General features: G+C 31.8%; 1 protein-coding gene across 1 annotated transcript in view; it reads left to right on the top strand.

Annotated features, from left to right (window-relative positions):
* NEGR1 (neuronal growth regulator 1) overlaps positions 1 to 18,525 on the top strand; it is a 773,362-nt gene that overhangs the window by 435,784 nt on the left and 319,053 nt on the right. Inside the window, exon 3 of the mRNA XM_006919323.1 lies at positions 7,655 to 7,780. Within this exon, the coding sequence (XP_006919385.1) occupies positions 7,655 to 7,780 (126 nt within the window). The remainder of the gene's footprint in view (positions 1 to 7,654; positions 7,781 to 18,525) is intronic.

Genomic DNA, 18,525 nt, shown 5'->3' with positions numbered 1-18,525 from the left:
TCCACTTTGATTGTTTCTATAATTCCATATCCTCTGGGGTTTATCCCTCTTAGATGCTTACTTTATTCTCTCAATTGCTTATTGTCTTGCTCACTGTTACACAAAAAAAACGATTCTGGATTTTCCCATGGGAAAATAACACGATGAGGGAAAGTTGCCCATGATACCTTTTTACCTTCAATATAGAGCCCTCTTCACACCCACCATGCTGCTGTCAGGAAGTATGAAAATACATGCAAGCTATTAAACATCATCTCTTCTAGGAGTAGTTACATTTTAATATTAAGCCATTGAAGGCAAATAACCAGTCTGAGGATGATAGGGAAGGCTTTTTCATTAGAGTGGATATTTTAAATGAATAGAAAAGAGAAGTTTATGCAGAGATCTTTCTGGTGTCTTGTAATCAGTTTCCAAATCTGTAGATTTTGGAGTTCCTTCCACACCTATTTTTCTAGGATGTCCTGAGTTAGCCCTCTTCCAAGATTAAAAAAAAATAAAATAAAATAAAAAAACCTCATCAGATTATCCTGATGATTATCTGGGTACAGAGGACTACTATTTTTAATTAACAAATTTCACTCAAACGCCATCTGTTTTATAAAGCCTTATCTCATATCAATATTCCCTCCAATTCTGACTCCATTGGCAGAGTTAGATTTACTACTCAGTGTTCCCAAAGCACCTTATAGTTACAAAATCTACTTTGTAGGATTTATAACTCTATATTGCAATTAACTCTAGACATGGACTCCTTAAGATTAGTCTGCCTAATCAAGTTGGTGCTCAGTAAATATTTGGATGGATGGGTGGGTGGATGGATGGATGGATGGATGGATGGATGGATAGATGGATGGAAGGATGGATGGATGAATGGATGGATGAATGGATAGATGGATGGATGGATGGATGAAAACAGGTCATTGCCTGTTTTTTCACTTAATATAGCTAACACCCTGGAGGACACAGTGGATTGAGAAATATGTGTATATAGGTTTTCTAAAAATAAAAAAAAAACACTAAGCAACATGATTCAAAGTTTAAACCAAAGTCTAAAAGATACATTTTTCTTAAATATGTTCTTTGCCCTCTAAAGTGGTGCTGGCATATTCCATCAGTAGGTAATTCACAAATCTGGCAAGTTTGCATTTATAAGTCATGCTTGGGTATTTTTTTCCACTTATCACTATCTGAGTGATGGAATGAGAGAAGCCATAGAAATCTCTGAAATGTCATAAACTGTAAAAAGTCAGTTATAGTCTATGAGCTGGAGAAAACAACATTGCTAGTTAGATGCAGGCCAGCAAACCATCAAGAACCCACAAGCAAGCCAATTTAGAAAAAAAAAAAATCATGAAACAATTTCTTCTCACAGTTTGAGAACAGCACCTTTTCCAGGAGATTTGTTATGTAACGTGGATCTGCTTTCAGTTTCTGAGGGCTGCCCAAGACTAAAAAGGGAAGTGCCAGCCTAAGGAAAGGAAGACTGTTCTTTTGATATTGCCAGCCATTTCCAGATGTGGGAGTACAAAAAAAGCCAATTCTCCCAAGATTTATAGTTTTGTCTAGCTTGTTGACTCAAGCAGTTAGAAAAATCTTCAGAGAGACAGTTTGTTCGAACTAAATCAGACTCCAAGTCTTTGGAGAGAGAGAAAAAAAGCAGAGATAATATGTACATACTCTTAGAGGATATGTACAAATACTTTTGACCCTAAATTTACATAGCTTCTCAAGTGAAATAAATAAATAACCAATGCACACATTGCTGCCTATAATGCGACAGCTCCTTCTGTTGAAAATAAATTTATATGATTATTGTCCAATTATTTCACTGAGTTTGCACAGCAGAAACTTTAGTAGGCAATAGAATAGAGAAATACCATTATTTTAAATGAGTTAAAAGGAATACTGAATACCCAAACTCAGAGAATCATTGAAAAAAAGTCACATGGGATCTAGGACATTATAATTACATTTTCAGTATATTACAGATTCACAAAATTTTTATTATATCATTCTCACAGTGGTATGAAATTCTATAGGAAATCTTCTTTAAGCAGTCAAATAAATATTAGTTTGGCACATGAAAGAAAAATAAAACAAATGTTTGTTGAATATCCCATATATGTCAGGCCCATTTCTAGGTTCTGATGATATATATGCTGTTGAATAAAGCAAACAGTGTTTCTACCCAAGGACTTCATCTACGTTCTATGAAGAAAGGACAAGCAATAAACAAGTAAAGAAATTCTTTACAATGACATTGTAAAGAATACTACCTATAACAAAGAAACTATAAGAGAAGTGAGAAGAGACAGAGGGTTGTGGATTCAAGTGGTTAGTTCAACAACACGTACCCAGGAAAATCAATCTTGTTTTACAGTGATCGGTGCTATCAGTGACACGTTTTAAAATAAAATTTTAACCTTTTAGCATTCACTCTGAAATTCACCTTTTAATATTTCTTCTTTGTGGTAAGTTTTTGAGGTGGAGGAATTCACTGTGGAAAGAGGTTGGTCAAGCAGGACACCAAAGTGACAAAATTGCTTTTATTTTTATTTCTTGTTTGCTCTGGAGAACATGTTTGAAACAGATCTAGTGATTGTGTGCATAATTCAAATAGATATAATAAAATCTGTGAAGGTTTTGTTAATGAGCCTATAACTTCAGAGAATGAGTGGCAGGACACTCAGTGTACTTCCCTATAAAACACTACTTTTACACTTTGACTAAGGAAGCAGGTTGGTTTCGTGCCTAGAATACTGTGTTTACAATAAATGCTGAACTGATTTTTTTTATAATCTGTGAGTGTATGAATAAATAACTGTTATGTGTTTTAGAGTAAATAAATACTCCATCCAACTTTTAGCCCTGGCAGCCTAAAGAAGGCCTCCAAATGGTTTGGTATCTGTAGTGTTTCTTGTACTATTACAAGTTAAGAACTTAATGGGGCATTTAATTGATTTTAGTGAACCGGTGTAAATTTACAGATCCAAATAGTTATGTCTTGAATTTACGGTTAAGATACCCATCAAATTCATCCTTTAAGGGTTCTCAATAGTATGTGACTTAACCTCACATCTCATGCAGTTAAGTTTAGGTATAAACTCTATTTTCTTTATTATTTCAGAAAATTATCTGTACAAACTCTTAATATAATAAAACACTATGCTTATATGATTCCTGTGATGTACAGATAAGTAACCGTTGTGTTGACTTCTCAAATTTTAATGGTTTTGATCCAGACTACAAGATAAATTCTTGGAAGAAATTTAAGTTAAATATGTGAATGCTGCTCATTAAACAAACAAACAAATGAAAAAAACTTATTTATATAACTCAGAAGATATATACATATTAACAAACAAAAAAGCAAACCATGCATCCTTTCAAAAACTCAATTGCTCATTATAATGCAAATGGAAGGAGATAATACCAAATGGTTGGTTGTGTGGAAATCATTAGTATTTGTTTTGGATACATATTCTAAGATTTTCCTTGCTAATACTGCTTCATACTCTGCCTGAGGACACTGTGATAGATGACTCACATGGGGGAAGGCAGCTGGGGCAAGTCAGACTGCATAATTTTTTGGTGAAAGTGAAATCAACAAGAGATTTATATTACCTTTAGTGAATCTAAATCTATAGATACATTTAAATATGTACCATCATTTCATCATGGAATCAACCGAATAGAAGTTAAGGACAGGATACTAAATAGCAGTTGAATTTGAGGCCTGTGAATAATTAAAGTCAAAGCAGGTTATTAATTTGAGGGATCAAAAGCGATTCCTTTAAATGTATATGGGAATTAAAAAAAAAAATTTCATCCAACACAACTTTTAAATCTACTTCAGACCTCAGTTGTTTAGAAAGCTCTCGGTGCTTTACGATTTATTTAACTGGTGATATACAACGAGTAATTATGAACACAGCTGTAAAGTCGTGTACATCCCCAGTTAGAGCCCTATTCGGAGAGAGATATTCTGTGATTTAGTATGAAATCTAGAACTTCTTTACTGTTTTATTTTATGGTGTCATGATGATGATGATGACAGTGATGATAATGTTATAACAATTATTTCCTGTATATTAAACAAGTTTACATTTAGATGAATAACTTATTTCTTTATTACCTTGCTCTAGGTCATAAATACTTAAATAACATGCATAAAAATAAGAAACACTTATTAAAATCCATAGTTATTTAGTAACTTAAAATTATTGAATTGATTAAACATATTTTCTCTTTTTTTAAACAAATCATTTAAGTTAAATTTCTAAATGAGTTTGACAAAGTTTGAAATAGGTATATAGAAAAGGAATATACATATGGAATAGTAAATTATTTTAACTCTCATTTTTCTCTTTTTCTATGTAAGGGCATAGAATGAATATTGGACATATCATAAGACACACTGCTTTGTCATTCAGAACGCTCAATAGAGTCTTTCTCACCTGTATGCATGCATCATTCATATGCAAACAGTAATCCAGGGACAGCTACCAGAACTGGATGGTCTTAAGACTCCTGAACTGTGATCATTCTTCTCCGTTCCTGCCACCCAGAATAGAAGCATCTCTTTTCTCTTCAATTTTCCCTTAGTCTGATGCTCCCTGGAATCATCCCGAACTCTTCTCTAGTACCATACCTCATTCTGAAGGCAGAGCTGACAATACCTTTATTTATGTTGTCCTACATTGAGGTTTTAATAGTTTTTCTTCATTATTAATAGCACCACTCCAAATAACTTAGTGCATAAACTGTCCTGTGTGGTTCACATTAAAAGAAACCAACATGAAAATAATCTTTACTGATTTGAACCCAGAAAGCATACTTATTAGATGTTGTTACTTGTGTGAGATGGTAAAGGGAGATGTGGAAAATATGTTTTCTTAGTTACCTCTCTGTCTCCTTTTAATTTTAAGTTCCTTGAGGACAGAGATTATGCTTTGAAATTTTTGTATTTCCTGTGAGTCCAGAATTATTTCTTTCATAATACTCAGTAAAAGTTTGAGGTCTTCAACTGAATGTGAAATGACTGAATATTCAGTGAAGCAACACCTGTTTTTGCCTCCACAAGCTACAATGCACATAAAGGATTTCATTGGCTTTCTTTACACACAGTATCTGCAGCCAACAGGTGATGTATTCTAGGGAGAAGAGCCTTGCCAAAGGGATGTTCCCTTACTAACATCCTCTTTCCAGATGTTGCTTCCCTGAAGCAGATCCTGAATTATGAGGCCCCGGGAGGTAATCGCAATCACTGAGATGACATGTCATACCTGAAATTCAACACTCTTCTGCCACTACACACTTTCCCATAGTTAAATGTCAAACCTAAGTTGATTGCTAAGAAACTTGGTTGTTTCTCTGAGAAGTCAAATATTGTGCTTAATATTAGTTTACCACTCATGTTTACTGCTTAAATTAAACTATTTTAAGATCAGATAGAATTGACAAAATAATGTAATTGAGAGGATAGAATTGCATGGTCTTATTCATCATTTCTCTGTCTAAAGTTGAATCAGTTATATGTTTGAAATATATAAATAAACTAGCCAGGCTAGACTAATATCTGTATGCTATCTTCTACATAAAGAAGGAAAGTAATATGTAAATTGTTCTTTTGTCTTCTTAATATATGACTACATGAATGACTATTCATACCAATAGTCATTGGTATGAATGTATTTGTGTGTGGATGTGTTTGTGTATGTATATTCACACATATGTTCACATATATTTCATAGTTTACTACATCAAACCTATACTACATCCACATGGCCAACTGATTCTTGTTTAATGCTATAAGATTATTTTCATTAACTCTCCTGTTCACTAATAGTAAGTCATTCATTTTTCCCTATTATCTTTCTCTGGTATTTTAATGTCTGTATTTCTGTTCTGTTTCATTTAAGCTAAAAAGAGTCTTCTGTTTGGAATGTTTTCCATTTCTTTTTTTTTATTATTATTATTATTTGGCTGAGAAGAGCTCACTGAAGAGTTTAATGATAATATGTTTTGAATGCCAATTAAAATATGTCATTTAGAAACAGTTACAATGGTATATTACTTAGGAATAAGCCTTTTCCTCAATCATAGCAACAGTTACATATAATCAAATACGTAGCAGAGTTATGATTCTGTTATAAAATCAAAGATGATATTCAAAGTATGGGTAATTTAATTCATCCTTATGACAGATTTTAGTTAATGTTTTTTTATTAACTGTGAAAATATCTCTTGCATAAAGAAACCTTGAGAATCTAACAATTTTAAAATTTCCAGTAAAATATTTTTTTCTATTAATTATCAAAGTATCTAATTTCCATGTATTTAGCTTTGACCTGCAACTTCAGCACACCATAATTTTTTTGTAATCAACCAAAACTTATGGCACAGGCCAGTCCTATACACTACAAAAGTGGCGAAGTTCTAAGGGCAGTTAAAAGGCCTGGGAAAAGAGCAGTACCAAAATTAAATGCAAGAGCACGTGTGTCTTTTAAGTCATCTAATAATAATAGCTAACACTGATGCTAGGGGCTTTTCTAAGTTATTTAGCATATACCGACTTATTTAATTCTCATGACAGCTTTATGTGGTCAATATTACTATTATCTCCAGCTTTCAGATAATGACACTGAGGCTCAGCTATATTACGTAATTTGTCCTAGATAACACAATAGCCAGTAGAGGACCTAGGATTCATATCCATGTTATTTGAGGATTAAATGAGACCATTTAGTATTTGAGAGAATGTGGACACTTTAATCCTGGAAATTAATGTAGGGATTTTCCTATCCAACATTCCCAAAGTGTATTCCATGATCACTAGTTTCACCAAGTGCTATGAGATAAAAGCTTCCACAGTCTAATACAACAGGAAAAACAAACAACAAATAAACAAACAAAAAAACATAATATTTTCCCTTTCGCTCTTGGAGATTTACAGTGGGTATAACAGAGTTTCTAAGAAATCCCCAGATGAAGAGAGCTGTTTCAGCCAGTGGTTTCCAGCCAATACGGACAAGAAAACTTACTAAACACACTTTCATAGCCATTAGATACAGTATCCCTTAGAACATAAATGCTGAGAATCTCCAGACCTACTATTTGGCATATAGAAAATTGAAGCTCCATATATCTTCGGGACCTTGAAATCCTACCTCCCAATCCTATACCTGTTAATCTCATTCAGCTCTTAAATCAGCATGTAGGCATAATTGTTCTACTATTTTAAGTTAATTCCAAATTCCCATTTTTATTTAATCATTTCAACAAGAAAACCATCATGACAGTGAAGATACATGGACAGAAAAAAGCAGATTGGCTATATCCTAGTTTACTTAATTCAAAGTATCCACAATAAAATTTTAATTTAAGCAATATTTAAACTTTTTGTTATTAAATATTCCATTTATCCTGAAATATTTAATATCTAAAAATTAGAGAAAAATAAAACAAATTAAAAAAAAAAAACGACTCTAGGAGAGTCATAAGGAGCTAGAGAATTTACCTTTGGGTGATGGTTATAGGCCATACGTACATTTCACCTCTACAGTTTTATTTCATGCTGTCATGGCGTTATCATATGTAGTTCAACAGAATTTTATATATTTTTTTCTGACCACTGCATGTTTTACCATTTCAGTTCCTCCGAAGATATATGACATCTCAAGTGATATGACCATCAATGAAGGAACCAATGTCACTCTTACTTGTTTGGCCACTGGGAAACCAGAGCCTTCCATTTCTTGGCGGCACATCTCCCCGTCAGGTAAAGCAGAAGTATATCAGTGTTGTTTGTGCTGTTCAATATTCTCCTTTAGCCTCACTCAGAATTTAGGAGTCAACTTATTTTTTACATCTTCCTCATGAAGTAGGCAGGATGAATATTTTTGTACTTATCCTTTATATCTAAAGATGGTGTAGTTTACAAAAGTTAAATGAAAATTTTCTGTCACAGCCCAGAGTAGAACCTATGTCTCTTGATTCTTAGTAAGGTTATTTTTATTTTAGTATACCAGATAATCACAAATCAATAGACAAAAGACCCAAATGGTGGAAATATCACAAGAGAAATATCTTCATTTAAATGTGTCAGGCTTTTATTCAATCGGCATTCACATGTTAATAGGCCCTCATGAACTGCTAAAGTAATCAGAGGAGAATGAAATTATATAAATTATGAGATTGCTGGGTCTAATTTGAAAATGCAGTTCAGAATCAAGGATCTGGTAGTTAGAATTAAATTGTAACTGATGAGGGATCTAAAAACCTAAGGATTTAAATAACTCTTACAAGATCACATAGCTAGATGAAATTAAGGGATGTAACATGTTTATGGGTTTCTGGTGCTTCTGCTACAGTGCACATCTTCTGAAAGAGACTAAGTCTACTTTTGGAAGTTGAGGATAATTGTCATCAAAACATTTCTGTTTTCACTGCCACAACTCTAACAGAATCATCAATTTGTGTAAAATTTAAATAATCTGTATAGCTTTGAGTGTACCATGGAAATGAAGATGGTGCTTTTAATGAATAGGATGACACACAATTCAGATAATGAAATTTTATTTTATTTGTTTTATATTTTTAGTGGAAATAACTCTAACAAAGTAATGTGATGAAATTGCTTTTAAAGAAATCAGGCACATTTTATGCAGGCATAGAAAGAGTACAATTGGAACATCTATTTTATCTACTAATGCTTTCTTTAGTATCACTTATCCTTAAGTGTCTTTCAGTTTCCTCATTTATGCAGTAGGTCTAATAAGACTTACTCACATCATATGCTTAGTATTAGTATTAATGGGAGAAAAAAAATCAATATAACAGCAGTATACAGTTATATAATATGCATTATGGCCCCTATAATATTTTTGAAGCATGAGTGTGTTCTTGACTGCCAATACCTCACTCCCTAGAGTGGCTACAGAATCATAAAACTGATGATCACTGAATTAGTGACAGGAATCTCTCTGGGGTGTGAGACAAACCCAGGACTAGCCATTAGAATACATGTGCTCCTATCTCAACTTTCCTTTTGATTAGCCAATCCTAGAGCAAATCTGTTAGCTTCCTTCTGAGCTAGTTTCCTACTTCCCAAAAATCAAATGATAATAATCCCTGGCTATTGTGAAACTCAAAAAAAGGTAATAGGCATAAATGTGCTTTAAAAAGTATAAGATGATATGCAAATGTGTGACTGATTCTTAATCATCTTTCCAGGGATTTAAATCGGATATGGTAATATAATTTTTGTAAGAACGAAGCACATAATCTCCATCTTTATATAATTTAAGATTAATATTTTGGACTTAACTCTCCTGAATTTCAATGCTTGTTATTATGCATATTCTTCTTTTTGAGTGCTTGGATACATTTTAGTTTAATTAAATAGCATGAATGTTAGTTAGTGAAGTTATTAGAATAATGATACTTGATAACATCATGAAGCTGAAAGAAGACAGATTGGGTTTATAAGTTAAACTGTGTAGAGATTTGTTTTTCTTATCCTGCCAAACAGAGCAAATTAGTAAAATTACCATAAATATTAACTATTATCCAATGAATAGCTAGACATGGCTTATATTTTTATAAATGCTTCCAATATTTTCAAATTATAATTTGTTAATGATCTGTACTCAAATGCATAGCATTGTGGAGTTTCTGATTTAAGTAATATGCCTGATAATTCTATCAGCGTTTTACAACTTCTATATTTATATTTGGATGCAAAATTGTAAAATCTAGTGATCTGTTTACATTTTATCTAAAAACTATCAATATTTTGTATATTCTCTTTTCTTTTGCTATATCACATAAGAAATGTGGCTCAAAACAGACATCACCATGTGAGCAAAGTTTAGTGTTAAAAACAGATATGGATATACAGTTGACTCTTGAACAAAAGCTGCTTATAACATTTCAACTCCTTGAGAAAAGTTGCCCCTGGGTATCTGATGGGGATTAGACACCAAAATTTGGAGATGCTCAAGTCCCTGATATAAAATGGTATTGATCTATGCATACAGTGAGACCTCAGCATCTGTGTAATCTCAACTGCAAATCAAAATTAGTACAGAAATTTTTTGTAAAAAATCCACATATAAGTGGACCTAGGCAGTTCAAACATGTGTTATTGAAGGATCAACTGTAATTCCTGTTAACATTAGAAGCAATGGCTAGTTTTTGTACTTGCGTGATTTGTTTAGATCTTTCTACCAGTAACTTTGGTAATTCTTGCCAACTTATTTATAGTGTATTCTAGTTTTAAAAATCACTAAGAACTGTCAGGTCACAGAATGATAGCTCTGTAGAACTTCTCCCTAATCTACAGAAAAATTATGCTGTGGGTTCAACCATATCATAGACATTGCCTGAGCCAGTTGGAGTTGCCATTCCACTTGTTCAAACTACTCAGTGTACGTTCCCCCAAAACATCTCTCCTAAGATGTTTCTGGGTATATTAGCTCCTTAGAGTTTGCTTATACCAATGATTCCTTTCTAACTTTTATCTTCTGTGTTTAGGAATTAATTTCAAATTTATATTTTAAAATTATTTAAGAAATTATACAAAGAACATACTATATCCTTTACTCAGTTTCACGCATGATCATTTCTCCCATTTTCTTCATCATTTGATATATGTAGAGTATGTAGAAATATACATGTATATGTTTTTTCTTTAAGTCATTTGAGAGTAATCTCTATATACATCATACCATTTTCTCCTTAGTTATTTCAGTGTGCATTTCTGAAAATTTGGACATTCTCTAACATAATCACAGTGCAGTTTTCAACTTTCATGCATTTAACATTGTTATCATACTATCCATATTCCAATTCTGTCACTGATCCAATAGTGTCCTTTATAGATTTTTTTTCCTCTAGTGCAGAATTTAAGTATTGTATTTACTTGTCACATCACATTAGTCCTCTTTAGTCTAGGAACTAATTCCTTAGTCTTTCTTTGTCATTACTGAACATTGACATTTTTCCACTATACATGTACCCCTTTTTTAAAATAGAATATTTCTCATTTTTGGTTTGACTCATTTTCCTTCATGTTTAGATTCTAGTTATGCCCATCTGGAAATAAATAAATGAAGTTGTAGCCTTCTCAGAGAATGATATCCAGAGGCACAGGATATCCATCTGTTTCTCATTTGTGATGGTAATTTCGATTACCCAATCACAGTATTGTCTGATTTTTGTACAGTTACTTTTTTTCTTCCCCATGCTACCAATAAGCAGTAGGGTAAGATTTTAAGAACATAACATATAAATATCGGCTATTTGTCAACCTTACCCTTACATTTAGTGTTATCAATGATTCTTTTGTGAACCAATCTTTACCATAATAATTACAAAAGGTGATTTTTCTAGCTTAAGCAATCCTATTTTTACCAATCAGCAAGTGGTATTCTGCTGTAATAGAGAACCACACTTTCTCCTATTTGTTATTTGTTTATATGCTTATTATGACATAGACTCACGGATTCCTAACTTTTAAAAATTGTTATAATTTATTGTTTTTAATTATTTTGATGCTCAAATTACCTCTAATTTAGCCAGTGGGGGTCACTTTATTCTGACTCCTGTGTCCTAGTGTTATACCCCCATCATTATTTTTTAACACTTTCACACTTTCCTGCATGACAAAATATGCCAGGCTCATCTTGTGTCTTTCCTGACCCAGCTCTGGAATCCACCATTTCACTTTACTGAAAATGAGTAGACACCATACACTTGGGGTTAGTATCATTATATATTGATTTAAAATAGATGACCTCAGAGACTCAGAGGTCTAGGCTACTTCCTGTGATTTTTCTGTTAATCACAAGAACTTAAATAACCTCAACATGAAGGATGGACCATATTTTATTTTATTTTTTGTAACAGCAAGTGTGGAACAAAGTCAGGAACATAGTGTATACACAAAAATGCTTATAGAACTATTAGGAAAAATATTTACATCAAGGAATAGATAAGAGGGAAATTGTTCTATCACTAGAAATTTGGATAAGTTCATATATCTTTATTTATAAGAGAATTTTTTTTGTTTTGACTAATCTCTGCCTGTTTCCTTATCGACTTAAAAAATTTTCAAGGTTTCTCAAAATCCATAATATAAGATGTATGATTCCTTTTCATTCCTAGCAGTAATTTTTTTATGAATCAGATGATACCAGAATAGCACAATGATTAAAATTATGAACTTTGATGTCAATCAGAATTTGATTTGAGACCCAGGTCTTTTATCAACTGTAATATCTTAATCAAAGTTGTTAATTTCTTTAAACTTCAGGTAGAAAATGGTGATAATAATTATACCCAATTCACAGAAGTATTATGAGGATTAAATAGAATAGCATGGAATATTTAACAGAGTTCATGAGCTATAGTAAATATTCCATAATGTTAATTGTTAATGTACTACAGGAATGTGTTTGGATTTGGAGCCAAGTAAAATCTTCAGGCTTGTTTCTGAAATTGAAGGGCCTATTTACAGCTCTTGAATACAGTTCACATAGCTACTCTCAAATGAGGATATTATGAAGCTAAAAATTACTTTGAACTTTTGGATAACGTTGACAAGCCACCTGATTTTGCATATAAAGACAAAATAAAAATTTAAATCACACATCATTTTATTAATAAATCCAGATTCAGTCAGAAAAAAATAGGAAAAGTTAAAAGATATATTTTAAAATAATAGATTACATATAATAAATATGGAGGCATTTTGAAAGCCTCTTTCAAATTTTTACTTATTATTCATTCCTGTTTGTTTTAATCCCTGTTTCTTAGTTTATTCCTATTCTTAGATATCTGGAATCTTGAGAAATGTTCTCACTCTAATAAACACTGTTGGTGTTTATTGTCTGACAAAAATATTCTTTTGGCTCTGAAGCTAAAATGTGAGCATAAACAATGGCTGTATGTCTTTAACTCTTTGCTATCTAATTTCCATATGCCTAGTACCTTTGGGAACATATTCTCACCCTGATTATCCATAAGAGTTAATACTATTACTTAACTCAAGATAAAGCCTGTTCCGTGAAGGCATCTTTCTTCTGCTATGCTCTGGATTCCATCATCTCTCATTTTTTTAGATCCTTATTCCATTTAATAGTCTCTTTAACCTCTTTCCTTTTATTGATTTCATAATGTCCACATTTAAACAGGCTTGTCACTTTTTTCTGAAATTAGTCCTTTGACACTGATTACTTTAGTTTAATAAACAATTATTGAGTACTTATAAAGGAGAATACAAATAAGTGGTCAGAGATGTAGAAGTACATACAGAAACCATGATTTTGGGAAAGCAAAAGAGGTAAAAGTTTCCTAGAGCAGAGAGTGGTGAACAATGTAAATCAGGTCAAATAAGAACCAAATATAATTACCTTTGAGTTAGTTTGTTTGGTGATCATTGTGACAATTCAGTGACAAAATGGACCAGAAACCCAATTAAAAGCAAATGAACAGTGAATAACTAGATGTGGAGGCAAAACTATACATCTAGTTAACCTTGTTGGAAATTTGATTTCTCTACTTTTACACATATTGTTTCTGCTATTAGGAACATCATTTTACCTTTTATTTAATCAACAAACTCCTACTCATCCTTCAACATTTTTTAAAACCATTCTTAACTATCCAGGAAAAGTCAGTTGTTTTTTCTTCCATGGTTGCATAGTACCTTGTCCATATTGTCTATGGCTGCTTTCATATGACAATGGTTACAATGGTAGAGTTGAGTAGTTACAATAGAAATCATATAACCCACAAAACCTAAACTATTTACTGTCTTGTCCTTTAAGAAGAAGTTTGTTGACCCCTGCATTAGATATTTTTATAGAGGGTTTGGTTTCAAATTTTGTTTTCCAGCTGTAAGACATGTAGGTTTAATGTTAGCACATTAAAGCTTCTATAACCTTTAAAGAGAATTAAATACAACCTTAATGCAGAAAATATTAATTACTAATTATTGGAAAAAATAGAAGAATACAAAAAATGAAAATTATTATCTAAAAACTATATGTACTGCTAAATCTATTATTTAAAATAATTCTGATAATAGTTCAAATCATCACAAGTACAAACAGAAAAATATTACTTTCTATTAGTGTCTGAATTCTATTATCATTCTTCTTTTTTGAAAGAAAGTCTTCTTTGAAATACCTGAATGGTGGGCCAATGCCAAGGGTGATATGTAGAAGAGGCTATAAGTGTACTCCTTGAAAGCTGGCAGCCTGTCACCCTAACACTGTAATTCTTTGAGTGTTTTTTTCAGTTTTGCAATCCTGACACTATACTTTTCTCTTTAATGTTAGGAAGAAAAATTTCAGTAAAACCAGCAATTTATGCTGATGACATTTCAACAATACCAGATCTTTAGATTACAAGCTATGGTTCTACTTCCATTGTAGAGTTGTACTCTATGAAGAGCTTTTGTGAATTTCCATAATGGCTTTACATAATGGATAATTATATAATAAACGTATCTACTTAATGTTGGCAAGTTAAACTTTTACCATAAGATTGCATGCCAATAATTTATATATGCAGTTAAAATGCTTCTTTGTTCTGAGAGTTTTCTTTAAAGTAATTTTAACTTTCATTTGTCTGTTTCCAAAGCCCCTCTACTTCTATCTAGTTACTGGACTATGTGAAATTGTTTGCATTCAGAACTGTTTATGCCTGCTATTTGACTATAGAAAGCAAGAAAATATGCAGTATTTTAAGACACATCTAAGGCTAAACAATGAGCCTGATGATAGGATGAATCACTATAAGAAATAATCTATTATTCTCAGAGGAAATAATATCTATATAAAAAAGAAAACGAGAACCCATCAAGCATCTCAAAGCATTTCATAATAGATCTTTTTTTTCTCCCCCTATGGAATTGATTTTCTGAGAAAGCTGGAACATTAGCAAAATAAACAAATAACACTCTAGATTTTGTCTCTCCTTAGTGGACTAAATTTGGGGTTAAAAGTTGGCATTAGGCTGTTTATATATTAGGGATTATGTTTTTGTAGAGTCTTTTCTCTGACTGATTTCAATGTCACGTTACATGTATTAGGAAAGTTTTGCATAAAAGGTTATGTCTAAACAACTTAGGGACGTGTTTAAAAATTATCATTAGAAAATGCAGCTTTTACTTTGGGTGTAAATTTTATGCTAATTCATGCTGAAGTTAAACTACATGGGTAAAAATTACATTCAAAATATTGAAATAGCTCCCAAAAGGACCTAGAAAGAATACCATTAGGTACTGTGTATGTATAAGATTAACCCAAATAACATGTATCATATTATTTATTAAACACTTAGTATTTCTCAGACATTGTTCTAACATTTTGTTAGGTTAACATTTATTCACTAGTTTACATGTAAAGTATTATAACTTCATGTATAACATTCATGAAAAAAGAGCATGATGTTCATTTGAAACCAGGTTGTATTAATCATTTGAACCTGGGCAGTCAGTGAAGGTACAACATGGTTTTACTTCCCCATAAATGTAAGATCATGTCCATCAAGGCTACATTTGTACACAAACAAGGCCTACTGGAATTTAGGTGCTGTTATTGGATGGATTATTACTAAAATGTATAAGTAAAAAAAAAGAAAATATGTTAATAATGATTTTTTTTAACCAAGACTCAAAGTGTCCTTGACAATTATAGTCATGAGCATATGTTTGGTTTGCAATAAATTATTAATAGAGAAGTTATGATGTCTAGTGAAAAGGAATATTATATCTATTTTCTTTACTCAAAATAGATATATTGCTACTGAATTTTAATTATAATCCAGTTTGTTTTAAAATTATATATTTATGACTAACTTGATCATAATGGAATAATTCTCTAGTGGGAAATTAGAATGATTTTAATAGTATTGGATTACAGATCAATAAAACTATGATAAACAATTATTCCTCTCACTTTTTGTATGCTATCTCTTTAAGATCCATAATTCAGGCAAATATAATTACATAGTATGTGCTCAATAAATAACTGTTAAATGACACACTATTTTATACTATAAATTCTTTATGTGATCAGTAAACATTAACTGATTAATATTTAAAAATCAATATTGTCAATAAATATATTTATTAATCTTTGTGAATAGATTATTTACCAAAGACATTATAGGAAAAGCTAATAACATTTGTATAGTTATCTAACCCTTATTCATCAAGGCAATGTAGCACAGTGCTTAAAAGGACATGGTTAGTACTAGGACTACTTGGTTTCAAATTCCTGCTCTGCCACTCACTGTGTGTGCTAACCAGAAAAAATTTCTTAAGCTCTCTGTGTCTCAGTTTCTTCATCTGCAAAATCAAGATGATAATAATAATATTACAGCGCTGTTATATAAAGGAGATAGTACAGATAAACAATTTAAAAGAATACTCAGCCAAAGTTAGGAGCTCCAAGTTTTTAGCTATTGTTAAAATTTATTTTACAGTTTATCTTTATATAAAAGTTGCTTGAGGACGGATAATAAAAGATAGCAATGATAAATACTGTGTTCTTATGTGATTAAAATCAGATAAACGTAGTGTAGTGATTGCACTTCTAAACTGGGGCGATGTTATTTTGTACAAGATAACATAGGAAGTAGAAGAGGGATTGTTTACTGGGCAACTACTGGAATGACTTCTAAAAACAAAAGTTTGAATTATTTAGTCGAATTTTAATAAAGAGTAATTGATGAGAGGGGAAGGAAAAGAAACACACTATATTAGTGGAGGGGTGCTTTTTTATTTTTAGATTTATTCCATGCTGTAGGAAAAAGAAATCTATAAAAATAAAGAAAAGAGTCATTTAAATAGCTATATATTACTAAGGGATTGCTCTCATAATAAAGGAGCAAGTCTCTCTAGACTTCAGTATGATTATTAACACAAACAAAGCCAAGGTAAAGGATATAAAGGACACTGTAACCAGGAGATCATGAATAATGGTACCCTGTTTTTCTGTCTATTATTATTGTTATTATTATTATCACCATTATTGTTATCTATAAATTCTCTAATCCTAGTTTACTATGCAACCCAATTTCAGTCTGTTAAAGTTTCTAAAAAAAAAATTATGGAATATTTTCTATCAGCAGGCAGTACTTCTACCCTCTATGAAAATGTTACAGAAGGAATTTTGTCCTGATGGAAGAGGTTCAACATTCATGAAATGTATCCTAATAGAATGCATAATGAAATTATCTCCTGAAACATTGAGACTAATTTTGCCAAACTGACGAAAAAGTCAAAATGCAACATTTATTACATGTAAAGTCTGAATGTACTCTTTGCTGGAGAGATCGAGGCTTAAAAAACTAGATTTATTACGTATTTTTGTCTAAGTCTGTTTCATTGTAATCTTCAGAAATTTATAGAGAATCGTTTTGCGTAAATTTACAAATTAATAATGATCCATGCTAAAGTCTTAAAAACTTGTCTTCAAAGTATACAGGATTATGAAATTCATTCAAATATCTTTTTTATTTAGTTTTTTTTCACCTTCCCTGTTCGCCAATTTTTTTTTAATGTTTCCTTTTATATTAGGTTTGAATTTAATCCAGTACCAGCTGTATTGTTTCTGGACAGTGCTGGAGCTCTGAAGATGTATTATACTCATGCATCATCATAGCATTGTCATTCTGACGATATATTAGTGTAATACATCTTCAGAGTCCTCAAATGAGAAGCTGTCTAGAAGGAATGGGGCGAGGAGCAAATTCAATTCAATTACAGGACAAAGGAACCAGCTGAAGAGAAGGAGCGAACTCTCAGAGCAAGACTCTCGGTGGAGTTGATTACAACAGGGTATTTCATGGAAGTATATTCTATTTTTCCATTTGCAACATGACAAGGAATAATTACAGATTTTGAACATGTATCTGTAGAGATAAAATGGCTTCTCAGCCCTGTGTTTGACTCAGTAGAGTCCTGCTGGTTTTAGGGGAGGCATTTAATTGATTTTTGGGAAAGTTGTATAAGAATTGCTATTTATTTAATCTATAAACCAAAAGTCCACAGTTAACTTCTGGATTGGTTTATTAAAATGTGATAGGTATAAAGGAATATTTACCTTTCAAATAAAGCCTTAATTGAAACTTTTTAAATTTTCAGACACAAGTAAAGATAGTAACTGACCGAAAAGTGATCAGCATGCAACAAAGGAGGAAATCCAACAGCTTTTCTTAGCCAGCTCCTGACTATTTCCACTAGATTGGGCTGTCTTGAGTGTTTAATAAGTCTTATAGCTAGAGTAAATTTTTCTCTGATATCTCTCATATGTTAAAAAAGCAGACAAACTTAATTTCATCATAATACAAACACATCTGGGATTTAAAGTGTTTGGCCTGGCTTACATGTTTTGCAAAACTAGATTGCTTAAGTAAAAAAATCTGTAACTCATTATATAATGGCTATTTACAAATATTTATTTTACACTGATTTTCTTCAAAACTCATCTTTTGAACATTTACGAGTCA

The sequence above is a fragment of the Pteropus alecto genome, unplaced genomic scaffold, assembly GCF_000325575.1.
Source record: "Pteropus alecto unplaced genomic scaffold, ASM32557v1 scaffold25, whole genome shotgun sequence".
NCBI lineage: Eukaryota > Metazoa > Chordata > Mammalia > Chiroptera > Pteropodidae > Pteropus > Pteropus alecto.
Note: the sequence above shows the minus strand (reverse complement) of the source record. Positions and strands in the feature narration are given on the sequence as shown.